We start from the raw sequence: 22,555 nt of genomic DNA, 5'->3' as shown, positions 1-22,555 counted from the left end.
ATTTAGGTTGAAGTTTTTTTCTCTTAAGGTAATTTCAGAACTTAAGGTTTATATCACACTGGAACTCATGGACTTCAAAAGGTATCTATTAGCATGTGCACTGCATGTTGTCAAAAATAAGTAGCAATCAACTTTTATTAAAAGAAAATGTGCCACAACTAACCTAACATTTATTCACACATTTTAAACTCTTTACAGGCATCAACGCATCCACATGACACACAAGCCAGCAGAGATTCCACAACTACTAGCAACTTCTGTTCCCCTGGGGAGACAGGAAGAGATACATCCTCACCCCGACTGAGCACAGAGCATTGTAATTCCATTCTGTTCTCAGAGATATTCTTCTAGCTATAAAATTTCATAAAACTTTTCAGAAGAGTTTCTTCCTCTGAGAATTTTAAGCACTTTTTTTCAGTAAAAGTTTTTATTCAAACTAAAAAAAGGCTGATATGATTATGATGTATTCAATTTGTGGGTTCATCAATTTTTAATGATTTTTTAAATCAATGGTCAATATTCCTATGATAAACTGATTTTTATTTCACTTAACCTATACTTATTGACTGATAAAACAATTACAAACTTGAAATTATTAAAGTATGCTTCTTTTTAAAAAAATATTTATTTTTTAGTTTTAGGTGGACAGAATATCTTTATTTTTTATATTTAGTGAGTGCTCTACCACTGAGCCCAGCCCCAGCCCATAATATGCTGCTTTACAAAATCAGACATCACACTAAGGCACTGTGTGCTTCATATTCTGAAGAACAGCTGTATGTGACCATTTGTTTTCAAACATTAGAATCTTCCTATGCAATTTGCTCTTGAGATTTTAGACATAAACGCATGCAGCAAATGGACTCAGTTCTTGTAGGTAATTTCAGGACAACAGTAATGAGAAGACCTTAAATGTATGATGACCCGAGCTTATAAGCACTTTCCAACACGCGATTTCACTTTCAAATTATAAAATTAGCCTTTGATGTCTATCTAAACTGAAATACGTGCTGAAGTGTTAACTAAGATGCTTCTTTGAGTGAAGGGAAACTAGTGCTTACATAAGCGGGTTGTGTTTGCAGTTTGCAGCGGAGACATTCGCATTTGAAGCTCCTTTCATGAAAACAACAGGGCCCCGGTGATGCGATGAGGAGGAGCTAAGAAGGAGCATACAAAGGCTGAGTTCCCAAGTGGAGGGTGCAGGAGCTGCTGGGCTTGGGACACTCCAGCACAGCTAGCTGGTGACTGCTTGGGACAGCACTGGGCAGGGGGCATGACTCCATTGCTATCAACCTTGACTCTCCACAGCTGTGTTGTGGGAATCTCTAGGAAGGAAGTCTTCACTCTGGTCCATGCTATGGGCTCTGCTTTCTCTGACTTGATGAAAACCCCAGTGAAGCAGCTGCCTCTGCGTCAGCGTGTCCTGCTTCAAGACCTGCGTGTGCCACTTCACAAACACGTCTCATGTCAGAGTGTGTTTGGTCGGCTCACCAGAAGGTCTCCTGAAGGGACTTGTGCTGGCACACTTCATGCTTCCTGACCTGTTTTTGTCTTTTATTTCCTCTATCACAAACACCACAATGGTCTGTTCAACTGTAATGTAAAAAAATATCCTAGTATGTTGTTGAAATTTAAAAAAAAATTCTCTCTACAACGCAGACTTCTCAGCCTGGGTTCTGTAAGTGCAGAGTCTGAGCTTGCTGCACGTCTCCTTGTGTTTTCATGAGACGCTCAAGTGTCTGTGGGACAAGAGGGTCCATTTTAGTGGATCTGTGCATTCTGCTGGCTACTTTAGATTCATTTTTCCCTTCACTACTTTTCAATATTAAAGGAAACTGGCTTGGAAAAGTTCAGTAGAAGCCTTTATGATGAAAAGATGTAACTAGGGCTTTAACATTTTGCCATAGTAAATGGGATGAATAAATAAATACACAATTCTTTAAAATTCTTTAAAAGAATCTAACAAAAATGAACTAAGGGAGATATTAGCAACCAAATATGCCAGAAAGAGAAATGCTCAACTGTCCCCACCCCCAACTACTACTACTTCTTCTTCTTTCTTTTCTTCTTTCTTCTTCTTCTTCCTTCCTTCTTCCTCTCCTTCTTTCTTTCTTTTTTTTTTTTTTTACTATACTAGGGATTGAGACCCAGGCCTCACAGGTGCTAGGCAAATGCTCTACCGCTGAAATATTTTTTAAAGTTCAAATTTCACATTAGTTAACACACAATAAAAACCCCTTAAAGTGACATAATAGTTGTACACATCAATGAATAAGTTTATTATTCTTAATTCCAGATTACATAGATTGAAGTTGATGTTGGTTTAATTTAGTTGATCCTATTTTACATTAAATCAAGCATGAAATAGCAGACTTCAGATTCTTTATACCCAGGAATATTTCAAAAACTGTGAACTGGGTTAACAGTATGTAATCTTTATCTCTGCCAGAGTATTTGAGTGGGCTGTTTGTAAATGCTCAAAGCAGCTGAGCCCCGGAGACGGTAGAGAATTGAACACTGCTGAAATTGCTCTGATGCTGAGAGATCACCCAGGACCCACCTGAATGGATGCTCCTTGAGTCCTCTCCAGTTCTTGGGATAATTCTAAGCACCTCCTCCACAGTTGTGTCCTTCCCACAAATGAAAACCCCACGATCTGACTTCACTTATTCAGCAGATATTTAGTCTGCAGTGTTCCATTTTATGTGTGGACATAGTAGTTTAGTACCCACTATATCCAAGGTCATAAACAATAAAAGTTGGTTTTCTGAGGAGTTCATAGTTGGTAGAAAGGTAAGGGTATAAGTATGCAATTAAAATAGAACATTCTCTGTATTTGAGCTCAATGAAGGAGACCATGTGAGGCTTTTCCTGGGAGAGGACATGGATACTACAGGACAAACAGAAGCAGCAGCAGCCTGTGATATGGAGCTCCTGAGACTACAGAAATCATGATATTTGAAGAAAATCACAAAAATTGCTATACAACCAAGGCAAATTGAATGTAATAATCTAAGTCCAAGTTTTCAAAAGGCATTAATGTATTAAAATATCATCCTGGAGGGCCAGGTGCAGTGGCACACACCTGTAATCCCAGCATCTCAGGAGGCTGAGGCAGGAGGATCACAAGTTCAAGGCCAGTAACTTAGTGAGGCCCTAAGCAACTAAGCATGTCTCAAAATTTAAAAATGTTTTAAATAGGGCTGGGGATGTGGCTTAGTGACTTGAGTGCCCCTGGGTTCAATCCTCAGTACTTCTCCCAAAATTTATCCTGGAGGTAATAAGGAGCAATTGATAGTTTTAAGTTAGGTGATAGCATGAGGATTGTTTCAGAAAAACTGCTAGTAAGTTAACACAAGATAGGAACAGAAACTGATCCATCAGTCTTATTTTCAGCAAGTTTTAAAAATATTACTATTAATCACAAATAATCTCCCCCAAAACTCTATTCTGCTCATCCCTAAAGGAGATTCTTTCAGAAGGGCCACAACACCTAGTTTCTACATCTGGATTGCCAACCAATCCAGGCTTTGACCCTGGCAATCCTGCCCTAAGTCGGTTGAAGATTCCTGTTCCAGGAAGCCACAGGGCTGGGTTAGATCATTCAGATGTTCTGGCACAAAAAGTGTGAAGTCAATGATACAATACTCTGCATCGAGCATGCTTTTAAAATACACAGAGTGCTTGTTTTGCTGTTTAATCACCTACAGCTTCAAACCACAGGTTAGGAAGCACTGCAGTATTTGATTAAGAATACAGGCTTTGGGGACCAAACACCTCCTGTTGCTCATCTTGTTCTCACTAGTCATGTGACAAATGGACAAATCTCTTAATCTCTTTGATGCATTTTATTCTTATTTTTTAAATGAAATGAACAAAAATAATCTTATAGGAATATTCTAAACAACTGAATGTATTAAAATATGCAAAACACACTTAACGGTTCACAGTAAGTACCCAATAGATAAAATGAGGGTGGTGGTGATAATGATAAAATCCACCAGCATGACTTAAGAGCCAAGAGTTAAGGGAAAGAGAGAAGGAAAAGCAAATGAAGAAACAAACAGATATGCTCCAAAATGAGTTTGATGGCCAACGACCATTTCTATTCATTGGCAGAGAAGGAGAGAATATAAGCCAGCCCCCAGGTTATACATTTTAATTTGTTAGTAAAGGTCATGTTGCATGCAAGTACTATTTTGCTATTATTGAAATAGACAGCAGTAAATTCTATGAATGGAATGAATTGGAAGACTCTAGCTGATATTCATAAATATTATTGCTATAAAACGTAATGAAAAAGTCATGGGATACCAAAATACACATAGATAACTTTCTGAAATTTTATCATGTTTCAAAATCATTAGATAATTGAAGATTAATAAGAATACTGTCTCATAATGAGACTAAATATTCCTAATTAGTTTAGTTTCTAAAACTTGACTTTTGAGAACTTAACAGAGTATTCTCAGAGGGCAAAGGATAGAAAGTAGATAGTTTCAATATTCAAAATGATCAGTAACATCTCATTAGAAAAATAGAACAAACTGATTTAATACAGCAATAATAATGCTTCTCTCACAAGGGTTAAAATACGAACATTATAAGTAAGAATACAAAGTCACCTGCTTCCTTGGATGTCGATGGCCACACAGAATAATCTCGCTGGAAGGCACCTCACTGGCCTTCTGCTCCTGGGCCACTAGGAGAGCCCTGTGCCCCGGGGGACACAGCCACTTCCTTCTCCTACATGAGACCTGGAGTTTCTACCCTCCAAGATTTGCCCAGTTGTCCTGCCCACTCTGACTCCTCCTAACCCACACTGTACCTTCACAACCCCATCTCTGCACAGAAGGACAGACCCAGAGATTGGTATAGACACGAGCAAGGGGCACCCACTGTCTTCACCAATTTACAATTCAAAGGAATTAGAAAGCTATGCTTATAACAGAAAATTTCAATACAAAATTAAAAAAAAAAAAAAACCTAAGTCATACATATGTTTGAGACACCCAGGGATCATGGAAAAGGGGCATAATGCTGTGCCCTGCTCCATGGGAATTCCATAAATGATGTCACCAGAGAAATTAAAGCACAACCTGAGCCTAAAAAATAAGAAGCTGGTTCCAGAAAGAGGGAGGAGAACAGCACAAGCGTCTGGCAGATACCATGGTCCTGCAACAGCAGAGGCCATTCATAAAAGATTTATATATCAATTATAAAACTGGGAATTCATTCCTAAAGCTTTAGAGAGCCACTGATGACACTGTCACAGGAGAATACCACCTCAGGCATGGATCTGGAGGATAGGTTTGAGGGACAGGTTTTAGGGAAAGGCAATAGAACAGAAGAGCATGAGACTGGAATGGGGAGTCGAGTAGGAAAGGTGGTGACAGGCCCTCAGGAAGCTGCAGTGGCCAGAGGGGCCCTGACATTCACTGAGGACTGAGCAGGAACTTCTGACTTCAGAACGTCCACTGTGTCCTCAGAGTGGCAGGCTGGCTCACCAGCAGCACCAGCAGAGAACAGGAAGCTCAGTGAGAGGCGAGAATGTGGTCCGCCCTTCTCTCTGTGCTTTACAGTCTCCTTATCACGACTTACCTCACCCCTCATCCACTGCACCCTTCTCACTCTGACAGTTGTACTCTCCTGGTCTCTGCCTGCCCACCCGAGAGCTGTGTGTACGAGTCAGTCAGAAGGGTAGTTTTAAGATGTATTTGACAACTGCCTGCTTATTGCTGCTGCTGAGGTGGCCAGTAGTATCCTTCTGCTTGCCCAGACTACCCAGCAGGTGACACTGGGAGCCAAAATGGAAATCAGCACTCACCGAGCCCTGTGGGTGCCCAAACGGGAACCATTCCCAACACAATGCAGTACACTGAACTGGGTATCTTTTTTATCTGGCTATGCAGATGGATAGTTCCAGCTAGACCCACAGTCATTTGTGACAGTAGTAGCTCAGGGGGTCTGGCTGCTCCACACAGCTGCTGAATCACAGGATTAATTTTAGTCTATCCTAGTGGCAATCTGCTTTTTAATGCTGGCCTACTTCAAAGATAATTCTATTATATTAAAATAGGCTTTCTAAAGGAATATTATGAAATCTATTAAAATTCATTTGCAGATTAAACTACTAGAAGCACTGCCATCATCAAACATATGAATTTACTTAGGATATGGGATGTGAATTCAGTGAGTTCTAACTGAAGGCATACTGATGTCATTTCCAGAATCCATCCTTCTAGTTGTACAAAAACATACCTTCAAATAATGAGTGAGTGAGGTCAAAGTAAATATAACTTCGATGAAGTTCTACAATGTTCACCTACTTACAAAAAGCGTGACTTATATATATTTCTAAACACACCTTCTATCCTCATTAAATTTCTAAGTGTGCTGCATGTATGCATGCATCTATTCAAATATACATCATTTATAAAAGAAAGGACCAATGCTCACATAGAGCTCTCAGGGGCAGAACTCATCTATAAACAAGTGCAACATCAGCCACTCTGCTACGTAGGGGTTATAGATTGAAAAGAACTAAAATATCTAACACTCCATATCTAACACCTCTTTCGCTTTTACCCAGCAGGATATCAGAGCAGCAGTTGCACATCAGGAATTTCATCACTTACCTTCTCAGTGCCCAGACAGCTAAGTTTAGTTGGGTTTTAAGGTTTGAGCATGCAGTACTACCAACCCTTTGGGCACACAGGCCAAATGAGGAGCACTAGAGAAGCCTTAGAGAAGCTGAAGGGAGAAAGTGATACCGGGCTGTCCAGAGGGAAGCAAAAAACTGCGCCAACTGGAAAAAGCCTTTCTGTTTGCCCTCTGTCCACGGACAGCTACCGCTAGACTCACTGCTGGCACTTCTCCAGGCGCCTCTGGAGACTCGAGACTTCCTGTAGACTCGCCACCCAGAACACCCATACAGATTCCTTTTCCTTTGTTAGGTGCTGGCGGAAGGAGGGAAATACAGGGTCCACCGTCCTTAAGCCAACACAGGTCATAATTTAAAAACTCTCTCTGTGATAGGATTCAAACCATTTTGACACAACAGCTACCTTGTTACGCTGAGGCTGAGAAAAAGGTTTAAGAAAGAAGGAGCATAACAAGTTTTACTAAAACGAGTTCTACCATCAACCAGAGCAATCACCAGAAATATCTTAAAAGCAATAAAATAAAAACCCACATGCAAGAAAAGATAAAAGGAATTCAATGCACTTGAAAACCTTGAATTTACCTAACTTTTAAGATGCTGAATACATTCTGGTTTCAAGAATATGATAATCCATATAATTAAACTATGTAAAATGAAATTTGCTTTTGGAGATCATATATTATTAATATAACCTGTGGAAAACAAATGTAATTGCAAAATATATATATTTGACATCTTTGTCAAGGATTTTTTTATTCAAAAGATCCACATAATCATTTAGTTATGACTATAAATATAAGATAGCACAATAAAATGCAAATGATGTTTCCCAGTAGGCCTAACAACATTCCCGTCTCACCTAGGAAGCATTAGCACCTCCCAAGAGGCCCTGGGCATGGGCCCAGTGGGCAGGGCTCACCTGCAGGATGGAAACTGTCTGGGAGAAGTGGTGCTGCTCCATGGTAGAGGTGGAGTAGAGAGCTGCCAGCGGGTGGTCGAACTTCTGCAGGTAGCTGTTACTGAAGCCCCTGTGGTCCAGGTCATGACACAGACAGGCGATCAGCAGTCCTTTACGCTTAAAAAAATAAGGCAGAGATGTTCAAAACAAAGAAATGAGACAGGAGGACACCTGCAGCTCACTTTCACATTTATTTCTGCCTTTAATATATTCAACACCCTTAGGAATATTTAAAACTTCAGGGAATCAAACTTCTCTTGACCTCTTTGTTTTTCTGCATATGAACTTGACAGTCAAATTATTCTCGAGTCTTCCTGCTCAGCTCTAAGAGCAAGTGCAGGAGGTATCAAGTGTTCTGAAGCACCGTGGAAGAAGCAGATCTGCACAGGGAGAGGACAGCTTCAGTTCTCTTTCATTCAAGACCAATCTGATGCTAAATTCTAACAATGTTATTGCTATTATAAACAATGAATATAATAAGTTATCGTATGGCCTGTAAAAATGGCAAATTATGTAGAAAACTTTAAAAGGGCTATAGAGGATCAAGGAAGACAGGCTGAATATTAAATAAAGTAGCCAGAACAGGCCTCAGGAAGGTGGTCAGAAGCAAGAAGGTGTAGGAAAGAGCACATCAGAAGGAACAGGAGAGCACTTCCTGAGAGAGGTCTGAGGGAAGACAGGATGCAGTCCTATCCAAGGGATGAGGGATGACTATGGGGCTTTTAGCAAAACAGTGTCATCATCTAATCTTTATTTTTAATTTTTTCCATATTTTTATTGGTGCATTATAGTCGTACATGGGATGGGACTTTTTATTACATATATTTCTACCTGCACACAATGCAGCAATCTGACCTGGCCCTCATTCTTCCCCCATCACTTCCCCTCCCCCCACCCCTGGTCCCTGTCCTCCACTAATCTACCTTTGATTTTCATGACATTCTTCCCCCCTCCCCCCTTTTTCCTTTTCTTCTCTAGCTTCCACATCTGAGAGAAAACATACAACCCTGGACCTTCTTACTTCACCTAACATAAAGGTCTCGTGTTCCACCCATTTTCTTGCATATGGCATAATTTTTTTTTTTTTGGCTACTAGGGATTGAATTCAGGGGCACTTGACCACTAAGCCACATCCCCAGCCCTGTTTTGTATTTATTTACAGACAAGATCTCACTGAGTTGCTTAGGCCTCACTTTTGATGAGGCTGGCTTTGAACCTGCAATCCTCCTGCCTTAGCCTCCCAGAGCCACTGGGTTACAGGCATGCACCACCACACCCAGCCTCATTTTTCTTTATGGCTGAATAAAACTCCATTGTGTATATATATACATAACATTGTCTTTATCCATTCATCCATTGATGGGACACCTAGGCTGGTTTCATAGCTTGGCTATTATGAATTGCACTGCTATAAACATGGATATGCACTTATCACTATCTTGTGATGACTTTAACCTTCTGAAGAAGTGGTAAAGCTGGGTCATATGGTGGTTCTGTGCCTAGTTTTTTGAGTAACCTGCATACTGATTTCCTTAGGTTGCACTAATTTATAATCCCACCAATAGTGTAAAAGTGTTTCTTTTTCTCCACATCCTCTCCAGCATTTATTATTATTTGTAATCTTTATGACTGCCAGTCTGACTGGTGTAATATAAAATCTCAGTGTAGTTTTATATCATTTGCATTTCCCCAGTTGCTAATAGTGCTGAACATGTTTTCATAATTATTGTATTTCTTTTTTTAAAAAGTGTCTGTTTAATTCCTTGCCCATTTATTAACTGGGTTAATTGATTTCTTGATGTTAAGTTTTTTGAGTTCTTTATATATTCTAGATGTTAATCCTCTGTCAGAATAGCTGGCAAAGATTTTCTCCCATCTGTGGGTTCTCTCTTCACATTCCTAATTGTTTCCTGTGCTGTGAAGCTTTTAGGTTTGATGCCAACCCACTCATTAGCTCCTGGCATTGTTTCCTGAGCTTTAGAGAGAAATGTCCTATGGAGAAAGTCCTTGCCTGTGTCTATATGCTGGAGAATTGACTTATGTTTTCTTCCAGGATTTGCATAATTTCTAGTCCAATTCCTAGGTCTTTGATCCATTTTCAGTTTATTATGGTGCAGGATGAGAAATATGTGTCTAGTCTCATTCTTCTACATATGGAAATCCAATTTCCCCTGCATCATTTGTTTAAAAGGTCGTTTTTTTTCTCTTATGTATGTTTTTGGCACCTTTGTTGAGGATCAAATGACTGTGTTCTGTTTTCTATTCTGTATCATTGGTCTATGTGTCTGTTTTTATGCCAATACCATGCAGTTTTTGTTAATGTAGCTCTGTAGTATAATTTGAAGTCAGGTATTTTAATACCTCCAGCATGCTTTTTGGGCTTGGAATTGCTTTGGCTATTCTGCATCTTTTATTCTTCCAAATGAATTTTAACAGATGGGATGATCCAAAAGAGGGAAGGTATGGCAATGGAGACGGGTTGTGTTCTCACAGAGGGTGAGTCATGGAGTATGCTGGAGTGGAACTGCACAGGCGGGGCCTGCTGAGGGCAGGTGCTACTCTGGGAGGTCACCATGGGAGTCAGCAGACATTCTCCCAAGTGTACTTTTCTTTTCACATCCTGCTCCTTCTTCATCTTGATGTAATACAACTGCCTTCTCCTGCAGCTTGACTGGAAAGGAAGTCTCACCAGTCACTCGCATACCTTAATAGATATAGTGTCATCTTACCAACCACATATGCTGGCTATTAAAGGTAACGGAATCAGTTAAGGTTTTGAGTATCACTTTGGTTTTGAATTGTTTCCATATTTTATGCTGCTATAGTCACATAATTTATCTGGTAAAAAATTCCAAGGTTTTAAAATCTAGCACAATAGATGAAACCTGTTATATTCCAATCTTTCTAACGTTTTTATTACTTTTTATTGGCACAACTTTCAACAGTTTTATAAAAAAGTATGCTAAAATCATAAATCTGAAAATGACTTGCAAAGAATTATTTTTGTAAAACATTTTCCTTTACTGACATCAAATAATTTCTAATAGCCCTACTAGAGATCACATATTCTAAAATATTTTTAAAATATTTTAAAAATTTGGGATGATTTATAGCCAAAAAGTCCTGAGTTTGGGGGAAATGAAAATATATAATTCCAGAAATAATTTAGGAATATGGCATCAATAAAATTTTTCTTATTTACCTTTAAATTTTCAATCTTCAAAATACAAATTTCATTGCTACTCTATTTGAAAGTGTAATTTATAAAATTCTTAAACTCACTAAGATATCTTATGGCAAAAGGAAACAATGAAGTTGCTTCCTTAAGAGGAATTAAATGGAGAAAATGTTGAAAGTCCCAAAAGAATGGGGTTTTAGTAGAATTGCAAATTGTTTAAATGTGGAAAAATAACATATTTCATTTGGATCTTTTTCTTGAGAGGTGATAAATAATACATTATTTATTAGTTTAAACTCTGCTTCAACTAAAAAAAAATTTTTTTAAAGAGGAATACTTTTGATTCCTTCTCTGAAATGGCCATTTCTCCTTCTGGAATCCACCTTTCAAGACTGCTGCAGACTGTGAATCTGGACAGAAAGGGTGGAAAAAGAAGAGGCTGGATCTCAGGAATACTGGGTTCTAATTTGAAAGTGATCTCGAAAAGAAGTTCAAGTAATGGGTTTCCTCCTCTGCACAACCAGATGTCACCTGAAGTGTGACACCAGTCTACAGAGGGAAGAAAGGGGGACTGGATCAGAGTGTTGGTAGGCATCATCAGGACAAGTGTGGTCAGAGGGGCATACTTGAGGTTCAGGTCATCTAGCTGTGGGATCAGAATCTCTGGGGCCAAGGAGGGCTCAGTGCTTAACTGGGCTTTCCAATAAGGGAATTTGACTATAGTGGTTAAATGGGGAAGAAAGTCTCGAAATCTTGAATATTCTATTTTGGAAGCTTTGGGTGGTTACCAACTCGTTTGTAACATTAGGTAGATCTGTTTCCTTATGCTAGAGTAAATTAAAAAATCATTTATGGTTTTCACTGTATTTAATGTTCTGAATCCTCTATTTGGTGAGATGTGTCCATATTAACCAGGGCATATAGAATTCACTTTGCTTATATCCTTTCAAAACATTTAAAATTCAATCAGAAAGAAAGCCTACAAAATTAGTATTTCCTTGAAGAATATTTTGGTGAAGTTGAAATTTCTTTATCTACTTTCTTATAAAAAAGAATATGCTAAATTCTTGGGTACTGAATCTAAAAAAATGTGCAGCTTCTAATTTACTGACACAAAATTTGTCCTGTAACAGCAGGTCACCATGGCATGTTATCAATTTGCGCTGAATCCACTGAGATGGCGTGAAAGGGGCAAGGGTGTGCACACCCACCTCGAGGTCTGTGAAGAGCCCGTAATTGTTCTGCAATATGGCATACATGCAGTGTGCCACCGTGACCGCATGCTTCCAGTTGTGGTAAGGAACCCGTCGGTAGTTCTTCTTCACAGACATAATGAAACGACACAACTTTTCAAGCTCAAAGCTGTGAGGAAAAGAAACTCTTAAAACCAAAGCCAGCAGAGAACCACTAATTTTCAGAAGAGCCTCTGGCTGAGTTACACATTTCTACTCCTTACACACCTGCACTACAAGGATTCCCACATTGACTGCTGAACCATGATTACTGGAAAATGATCTCTTCTCTCCTCTTTCTCCAGCCAAAATGAAGCAAGAGATTCTTTCATGGGTTATGTTCAGATATATTAACTGTCCCGCTAGGGATAAGCAACAGAACCAGCATGCAGTCTCCATCATTAACCCCCATGCATGCACCTCATGTTTACCAGCATTTTCTAGGACCCACAGTACTCAAAAAAAACTATCACATAACATCATCTTGCTCAAAGATTTATTGAGCCAATATTTTTCAAAAAAAAAAAAACACATTCATATTCACACACTGCATATATATAGAGAGGGGGTAGATGGGGGAGGCAAAGGAGAGGGAGAGACTCTGGGAGGCATTTATGCCTAAATGAGTCAAAAAGTGCAAAAAAAATTAATGCTTGCATTTTAAGTTTGTGTATTTAAGCTGCAAAAGATCAGAGCTAAAGGCACAAAGGCCCATAGAACAGGCAGGCCAAACAGGTAGAGATTTGCAATGAGATCAAACTGTAATTACTGGCGATGTATCACACTTTGAATGTGGAGACTTTTTATTTTACACACAAACTGATAAGATATACAGTTGATGCTCTGTTTATGCAGAGCTTTCTAAGAGCTTCTAAAGCAGGTAATTCTGCCAAGAAGCAAGCTTTGCCTCCTTCAGCCACACAGCCTGTAACATATTTCTATGACGCCTCTTAGATGTATGGCTGTGAACCAGGCTTCAGACTGCTGGGGACTCAGCAGTCATTATGGAAAATCTGAAAAGGCTGCTGCTTTGCCCAACAAAACCAGCCCATTTTAACTTAAATATTTAGAAACAAATTCATATATGTCATATTGAAAAGGATTGTAAACAAAAAAAGGTGAGGTGCATGAGCAAGGGAAGGAGGGAGTCATGTCACTGCAGACTGTACACAGAGAGAATTCAGAGCCTTCATACCAGGACGTCCCACAGGACCGATGAACCATGTAGACAAAGATCCCAGGCCACATGCTTTCGAAAGGACCAATGTCAAAGTGGAACCTGAAATTAAAAGGGTAGTTTATTACTAAAAGCAAGCAGGGCACACAGAAAGTAAAGAAAATCATTTAAACAGTTTTTTTCTATCAAGAAACCAAAAAGACCCCAGGATCATGGCCATCATTTCTCTGACTTCTCAGTCACTCCTGCCTGGAACTGAAAGTTTTTGGGAGATTCCACATATTCCCTTAGGAACTTAATATATCTCTGGCTTTATTTCTATTAAACAATCCATTAAAAAAATATGCTGCTGTTGTAATAATGTCTTATTTCAAACCTGCTTTACTAATTCTTTAAGAGAGTAGAACAAAACAGATGTTACTACTTTAGGACCAATGTAATTCTATAACATGTACAATCAGAAAAATGAGAAATTATACCACATCTATGTATGATATATCAAAGTGCATAAATGCATTCTACTGTCATATAACTAATTAAAGCAAATTTTATAAATTAAAAAAAAAAGATTAGTTTTGACTAGTCAAGAACTTATTAAAAATTGAACCATTAAAAAAAAATGCTGCTGTTGTTATCAGAGAAATAAATAAGCACCAAAAGTTATACTATTGATACTAGAAAATGCATAGGGGGGGATTTTATTGAAAGTATTGTTGGAGTTGAAATTGTTCTCCTTTTTAAACTGAAATAAGAATTTCATAAATATAAAAATGCAAAGTTATGTAGATGAAAACTTTATGTATCTGACATTAAATGCCATTTTGAACATTAAATATTACATAGTGTAAAGTACGCAACAGAGTAATAATACATGCTAGCATTTAGATTAATTCATCATAACTGTGATTCTAATTCTACAACCTGGTTTACTTTTTTTCAATGAAACTGAGAATCTGCTGCTGAAGAAACTAACCAAGTGAAATACTTACAGCTCAATTTCTTTGCAGAGCCGCATAGGGAGGTTGAAGCGCATGAGGCCTTGCCACTCCTCAGCAGTGCAAATGCTGTGGTAGGACAGCTTTTCCATGGTTACCCGGTAGATGCACTCTGAGTGCCGGATTCGATGATACATCTGGAAGACAGACAAAAAATGAATTTAAACAATGCTGAATGCAGTTTGCCATTAAAGTTCAGAATCTGGTATAAAAGAATCAGAACTACAATTGAAACTAAGGCAGAATTAACACTAAAGTTAACACTGTCCAAATTTCCATGTACACTAAAGCTATGTTTGCATGTGAACTTGAAGAAACAAAGGAACTTTTTTCTAATTATATCTCTCTTTTAAGTCTTATTTAATTTTGTAGCAAATATCTTTTTATCAGCCATAATCTTTAGGGAGCGAAAAATCCATTTGTCTTCTGCGTATTATGCTTTCAAATTTTTAGTAATAAAAATGCTGAAAACAAACAATACTCATTTTATTTATTTATTTATTTTTTAAAGAGAAAGTTGGGGGGGGGGAGAGAGAGAGAGAATTTTTTTAATATTTATTTTTTAGTTTTCGGCGGACACAACATCTTTGTATGTGGTGCTGGGGATCGAACCCGGGCCGCACACATGCCAGGCGAGCACGCTACCGCTTGAGCCACATCCCCAGGTCCATGCTCATTTTATTATCAGAAAATGAATTAAAATTAAAGATTCTAAGGAATTAAAGATCTAGGCAGCTTCTGAATCTATTAAAAGACAAATTTAAAATAATAACATGTCACCTGCATATCAGTCTCAACTTTCTTGGGAAGATTTCATCATCTCTTTGCTACTTGTTGATTTCAAGTAGCAAAGTAGTTGTTTATTTTTCCCCATTCTTAAAGGATTAAATGTGGGTTACATTGGTGTTACAGCAGTGAATTCAAAGTAAAACACAAATTTGTACACAAAACTCATGGACTGTTGCACATAAATAGATTCATACATTAATGGAAAATAGGAAGGCTACTACCACACAAACTCAGGATCTTGTGTATTTCTCTGTGTGCAAACATACTTTTGCAAATACTTCAAAACGAATATGTGAGATAAAATTAAAACAAGCAATGGAGCCAGTCAGTGGAAAGATTCAATGCTTACACGTGTAAATTTGTAAGTAGATGAGGTTACTTAGAAAAGAGAACTTATGGGACAAACCCAAGAGCCCTCCAGATCAAATTAAGAGTGAATGTACTATAATGGAAGACTGAGTGACTTTCTTTATATATATATATATATATATATATATATATATATATATATATGTATGTTGTAGTTGGACACATATCTTTATTTTATTTATTTTTATGTGGTGTTGAGGATCGAACCCAGGGCCTCACATGTGTCTAATATAAGCTATAGCTCACAGTCTAAGGAGAAGACTACCCACTGTCTGCATAATAAAAAGAACCGAAACTAAATGGGTCAAGTACTAAGATATTTTCTTCATGTTACCCTTCAAAGTATTTATCTTAGTTCTCAGTGATCTCAAAATCCTTCCTTGATAAACAAAAGTTAAAAATATTTACAACTAGAAAGCCTGCACTACAGAACATCCTCAGCAAAATATTCCATGAGGAATTGAAAAACAGCAATGAAAATCAGCACAGGGAGGTATTACAATAAAGGAAAAACTAATCAAAGGAGAAACCAAGTCAAGTTAAATACCAAAAATAAATAAAAATGACTGGGAATGCAAATCATGACTCAATAATAACCCTGAATGTTAATGACCTAAACTCACCAATCAAAAGACATAGACTGGCAAATTAGAATTTTTTTTAAAAAAAGGCCCCAAAATATGCTACCTCCAAGAGACTCATAGGAAAAGACATTCAGAAACTGAAGGTGAAAGGTTGGGAAAAATCATAACACTCCCATGGACAGCAGAAGCAAGCAGGGTTTTCCATTCTCATATCAAATAAAGTAGACTTCAAACCAAAGTTACTCAAAAGGGATAAAGAAGGATATTTCACACTGCTTAAGGGAACCATTCATCAACAAGACATAAAGTTAATACATATATATATATATGCCCCAAACAATGGAGTGTCTATGTTCACCAAACAAACTCTTCCCAAATTCAAGAGTCAAAAAGAGCACAACACAATAATGCTGGGTGACTTTAACACACCTCTTTCACCACTGGATTGATCATCCAAACAAAAGCTGAACAAAGAAACTATAGAACTCAATAATACAATCAATAACTTAGACTTAACTGACATATATAGAATATTTCATCCTTCAATGAGCAAATACACTTTCTTCTCAGCAGCACATGGATCCTTCTCTAAAATAGACCATATATTATGCCACAAAGCAACTCTTAGCAAATATAAAGAAGTAGAGATACTACCCTGCATTCTATCAGATGATAATGGAATGAAATTAGAAAAAAATGATAAAATAAAAAATAAAAGCTACTCCAACACCTGGAGACTAAATAATATACTACTGAATGAACAATGGGTTGCTAAAGACATCAAGAAGCAGATTAAAAATTTTTAGAGGTGAATGAGAACACAGATATAATGTATCGAACTCTCTGGGACACTAAGAAGGCACTAAGAAGGACACTAAGAGGAAAGTTTATTTCATGGAAGTCAGGAAATAATTAAATCAGAGCAGGAATCCATGAAATTGAAAAAAAAGTAACAACTGAAAAAATTGACAAAACAAAAGTTGGTTCTTTGAAAGAATAAATAAAATTGACAGACCCTTAGCCATGCTAACAAAGAGAAGGAGTGAGAAAACTCAAGTTACTAACATACAGTGATGAAAAAGGAAATATCACAACAGACACTACAGAAATACAGAAGATAATTAGAAATTATTTTGAAAACTTGTAGTCCAATAAAATAGAAAATATCAAAGGCATCAACAAATTTCTACAGTCACATGATTTGCCCAAATTGAATCAGGATGATATACACAATTTAAACAGATAAATTTCAAGTGACGAAATACAAGACACCAACCAAGAATAGCCCAGGACTGGACGGCTACACAGCCGAGTTCTACAAGACCTTTAAAGAAGAACTAATACCAATACTCTTCAATTTATTTCAGGAAATAGGAAAAGAGGGAACACTTCCAAACTCATTCTATAAGGCCAATATCAGCCTGATTCCAAAACCAGGCAAAGACACATCAAAGAAAGAAAACTTCAGACCAATCTCTAATGAACATAGATGCAAAAATCCTCAATAAAATTCCGGCAAATCGAATACAAAAACATATCAAAAAGATAGTGCACCATGATCAAGTGGGATTCATCCTAGGGATGCAAGGTCGGTTCAACATACAGAAATCAATAAATGTAAATTCATCACATCAATAGACTTAAAGATAAGAATTATATGATCATCTCAATAAGATGCAGAAAAAGCATTTGACAAAATACAGCACCCTTCATGTTCAAAACACTAGAAAAATTAGGTACAACAGAACAATCCCAACATTGTAAAGGCTATCTACGCTAAGCCCCAGGCCAATATCATTCTAAATGGAGAAAAATTGAAGGCATTCCCTCTAAAAACCAGAACAAGACAGGGATGTCCTGTTTCACCACTTCTATCTAAAATAGTTCTTGAAACACTGTCCAGAGCAATTAGACAAAAGAAATTAAAGGGGTATGAATAGGTAAAGCAGAACTCAAATTAGCACTATTTGTCGACGATATGATTCTATAAGATATAGATCCCACCAGAAAACTTCTAGAACTAGTAAATGAATTCAGCAAAGTAGCAGGATATAAAATCAACAGTCATAAATCAAAGGTATCTCTGTATATCAGTGACAAATGATCTGAAAGGGAAATGAGGAAAACTACCCTATTTATAATAGCCTCAAAAAAATAGAATAATTGGGAATCAACCTAACAAAAGAGGTGAAAGACCTCTACAAAAAAACTACAGAATGCTTAAGAAAGAAATTAAACACGACCTTAGAAGATGGAATGATCTCCCTTGTTCTTGGATAGGTAGACTTAGTATTGTCCAAATGACCATGCTGCCAAAAGCATCATACAGCATTATAATGCAATTCTAATCAAAATCCCAGTGAAATTCCTCATAGAATATAAAAAGCAGTCATAAAATTCATCTGGAAAAATAAGAGACCCAGAATACCTAAAGCAATCCTTAGCAAGAAGAGAGAATCAGGTGGCATCACTATACCAGACCTTAAACTATACTACAGAGCAATACTAACAAAAATAGCATGGTATTGGCACCCAAATAGACTGGTAGACCAATGGTACAGAATAGAGGACACAGAGACTAACCCATATATAATTACAGTTATCTTGCATTAGACAAAGGTGCCAAAAACATACATTGTAGAAAAGATATGGTACTGGGAAAACTGGAAATCCGTATGCAACAAAATGAAATTAAATCCCTCTCTCTCACCTGTACAAAACTCAACCCAAAGTGGTTAAAGGACCTAGTAATCAAACCAGAGACACTGTGCAGGTCTATTAGAAGAAAAAGTAGGCCCAAATCTCCATCATGTGGATTAGGCCCCAACTTCCTTAATAACACTCTTATAGCACAAGAATTAAAATCAAGAATTAATAAATTGGATGGATCAGTGAGGTGAATATAGAGCCTACAGCTTGGGAGAAAATTTTTACCACTTTCACATCAGATAGAGCACTTATCTCTAGGGTATATAAAGAACTCAAAAAGCTAAGCACCAAAAAAACAAATAACCCAATCAATAAATGGGCCAAGGAACTGAACAGACACTTCTCAGAAGGTGATATACAATCAATCAACAAATATATGAAAAAATGTTCAACATCTCTAGCAATTAGAGAAATGCAAATCAAAACTACTCTAAGAGTTCATCTCACTCCAGTCAGAATGGTAGCTATTAAGAATACAAACAACAGTAATTGTTAACAAGGATGTGGGGGAAAAGGCACACTCATACATTGCTGGTGGGACCGCAAATGGTGCAGCCAATATGGAAAGCAGTATGGAAATTCCTTGGAAAACTGGGAATGAAACCACCTTTTGACCCAGCTATCCCACTCCTCGGTCTATACCCAAAGGACTTAAAAACAGCATACTACACAGACACAGCCACATCAATGTTTATTGCAACACAGTTCACAATAGCTAAACTGTGGAACCAACCAATTCATGCCCTTCATATAGATGAGTGGATAAAGAAAATGTGGTATTATACACAATGGAATATTACTCAGCAATAAAAGATAATAAAATGATGGCTTTTGCAGGTAAATGGATGAAGTCAGAGAATATAATGCTAAGTGAAGTTAGCCAGTCCCAAAAAACTAAATGCCAAATGTTTACCCTGATATAAGGAGGCTGATTCATAGTGGAGTTGTGAGGGGGAGCTTAGGAAGATTAAACAATCTAGGGCAGAAAGGAAGGGGCAAGGGTTAAAAAAGATGGTGGATTGAAATGGATATCATTACCCTAAGTAAAGACAAGAGTGGTGTAAATATACTTTGTATGCAACCAGAGATATGAAAAATTGTGCTCTGTATGTGTAATATGAATTATAATACATTCTGCTATCATAAAACAAATTAGAATAAAAAATTTTAAAGAAAGGATTTTTTTAGATGTAGATGGACACAATATCTTTATTTATTTAATTTTACGTGGTGCTGAGGATCAGATCCAGTGCTTCACACTTGCTAGGTGATTACTCTACCACTGAGCCACAACCCCAGCCCTGAAGATTTTTTTAATCAATTGAAACCTGATTCATAAAACAAAGTTATAAAGAATTCAATTTTAAATCCAAGAATAGAAAGAATAAAAGAACAGATGAAACACATAGAAAACTGAGTTGGCAGATTTATTACACCTAATCTTGAAAAGTAAATGGTGGAAACATCAAGATTAAAAGTAAAAGATTGTCAGATTAAAAAAAAATCCTGAACAAATTATATGCTGCTTATAAGAATCTTACTTTAGGGGCTGGGGCCGTAGCTCAGTGGTAGAGCACCTGCCTGGAACATGTGAGGCACTGGGTTTGATCCTCAGCACCACATAAAAATAAATAAATAAAGATATTTTTTTAAAAAAAGAATCTTACTTTAAACATAAGTAAAGACACAAGTAAAGTTAAAGGATAGTTGGGATATACCACTGAACACCAGTCCTAAAAAATTGGGCTTTATCAATGTCAGAAAAGGTAGATTTGAGAGTGAAGACTATTATATCAAGGATAAAGAAAAGGTTGTTTTAAATGACAAAGGGGTCTGGCTATCAAGAGGACATAACAATCCTAAATGTCATGCACCTAATTAGAGTTTTGAAACATGTGACATAACTGATGAGACTGCTGCAAGCAAAATAGACAAACAGACCACACACACTTAAACTTGGGTACTCCAACAACACCATCCTTGGAACTGAACTGCTGATGTCACAACCTCACCAAAATCCTGGCAGGCTTTTCTACAGGCAATGAAAAGGAGATTCTAAAATTTATATGGAAATGCAAAGGACCTAGACTACACAAAACCATTCTGAAAACAAAGAATGAGGGTAGAAGAACTCCACACCTGAATCCAAAACTTATTATAAAGCTACAGTAATTAAATGGGCATCAAAGACACAAGAAGACCAACGATAGAACACAGAGTACAGAGTAGACCACTATATATACTCAGCTGATTTTCAACAAGGTCGCAAAGGCAAGACAGCAGAAAAGGGACAGTCTACAAGGAACGGTGCTGGAACAACAGAATATCCAAAGGTAAACAAATGAATTTTGATCCTTACTTTGTGCCATCTATAATAAATATTCCAAGTGGATACAGCCTTAAGTGTAAGACCTAAAAACTATAGAACTTCTAGAAGAAAACAGGAGGAGAATGGCCCACTACAGACATAGAAGCTTCTGAAAGCTCTATGCCATGCTAGCAATTAAAAAAATGAAGCTTCTTCTATATAACTTACCTAAACACATATCAAGACAGAATCTTTCACATTTGCCTCCCATACCTCAATGGAAGATGCTGCATATTCTGGGAGGAAGGTGAACAGTCAACAGGAATTGCTTGGCATATCCTGTAGTTCAGTGTAATTCTATGGCTAAGCTGCTAGGAAAAGTGACTACATTAGGTAGAATAATACTATTGCTACAACCACCACGGCACTTAGAGTACCGCTGAGCACGTAGATGGCATGTGGAGTGCCAAGTGGTCTGTGTGAAATACTTTCTATAATCTCCCAACTCCTATCAGGCAGTTATTACTTAATCCTTATATAGTCAGTTTACAAGTGTATGGCCAGCAATTTTAATTTAATTAAAATGTATTTATAAACGTATAGTATAAATTAATGTATATAAATTTTTAGTTTAAACTTTAGTTTTTATCATTTTATTTTGTAACTCTAGAGATGAGGTAAATAACAGTAATTACAAAACAAAGTAATCAGTTTCATTTTGTGAGAATTGCACCATGAGCCTCCCTGATTCTGAGGCCTTTGGACCTGGCCTGGGGCCATGCTACTGGCTTCCCAAATTCTTTGCTTATGGAAGGCTTATCATGGGACTCCTCAACCACTATAATCATGTGAACTAATTTACCAAACCAATTCCCTCTAAGGTATCTATCACAATCTTTATATATCCTATTGGCTCTATCTCTATGAAAAACCCTGAATGATATACCCTACTAAATATTCTATTCTATATTTTATGTACAAAACTTAAAATATGTTTCTTAATATTTTTCTTCCTATGAGCAACATTCAGAAAGACCAGTGTAAAATGGAAGGCCGTATCTGAGGCCATAACTATATCTATATCCAAATCCTTGCTCTATCACATACTCTGATACTATGTGACCTTGGATAAATTATTTAAACTTTATGTGTCTTTTTTTTTGGGGGGGGGGGGGTAAAGTGGGGATAACAATCCTCATTCATGGGATTGTTGTGAGACTTTTTAAAAATATGTAAAGTATTCAAAAAATTCCAATTACAAAGTGTTGAATCAAATAAGAGCAGCTTTTATTCTATCACCTTTACATCTACTATCTGATATGAAAAAAATAGACTCAATAGTTGGTGGCTGAATTCAAGAATTAATAAAGTTTGAATGAATAAAGGTTATTATACCTGTCCCTAGCCAACTGGTTTCATTTGAATCGTGATTTTTTCCTTGTCTCTTTAATGTTAAACATCTTCCCACACAGAATGTAGAGAGCTAGTCTGTTTTGAAGGGCTCCTTTTTCCAGGCCAAAGATGTAAAAACAGTAATTACTATCAGCTTCTTGCATTATATTAAAATGCCTCTTAAAACCATAATATGTATA

General features: G+C 37.2%; 1 protein-coding gene across 8 annotated transcripts in view; it reads right to left on the bottom strand.

Moving 5' to 3' along the window:
- Pde10a (phosphodiesterase 10A) overlaps window positions 1-22,555 on the bottom strand; it is a 522,815-nt gene that overhangs the window by 33,095 nt on the left and 467,165 nt on the right. For all 8 annotated transcript variants that reach the window (XM_048805848.1, XM_048805853.1, XM_048805854.1 and 5 more), the window contains 4 exons: window positions 14,199-14,341; window positions 13,228-13,311; window positions 12,012-12,162; window positions 7,584-7,739 (listed from right to left, as the gene is read on the bottom strand). In XM_048805848.1, the coding sequence (XP_048661805.1) occupies window positions 7,584-7,739; window positions 12,012-12,162; window positions 13,228-13,311; window positions 14,199-14,341 (534 nt within the window). The remainder of the gene's footprint in view (window positions 1-7,583; window positions 7,740-12,011; window positions 12,163-13,227; window positions 13,312-14,198; window positions 14,342-22,555) is intronic.

Source organism: Marmota marmota, unplaced genomic scaffold, assembly GCF_001458135.2.
Source record: "Marmota marmota marmota unplaced genomic scaffold, marMar, whole genome shotgun sequence".
Classification (NCBI taxonomy): domain Eukaryota; kingdom Metazoa; phylum Chordata; class Mammalia; order Rodentia; family Sciuridae; genus Marmota; species Marmota marmota.
Note: the sequence above shows the minus strand (reverse complement) of the source record. Positions and strands in the feature narration are given on the sequence as shown.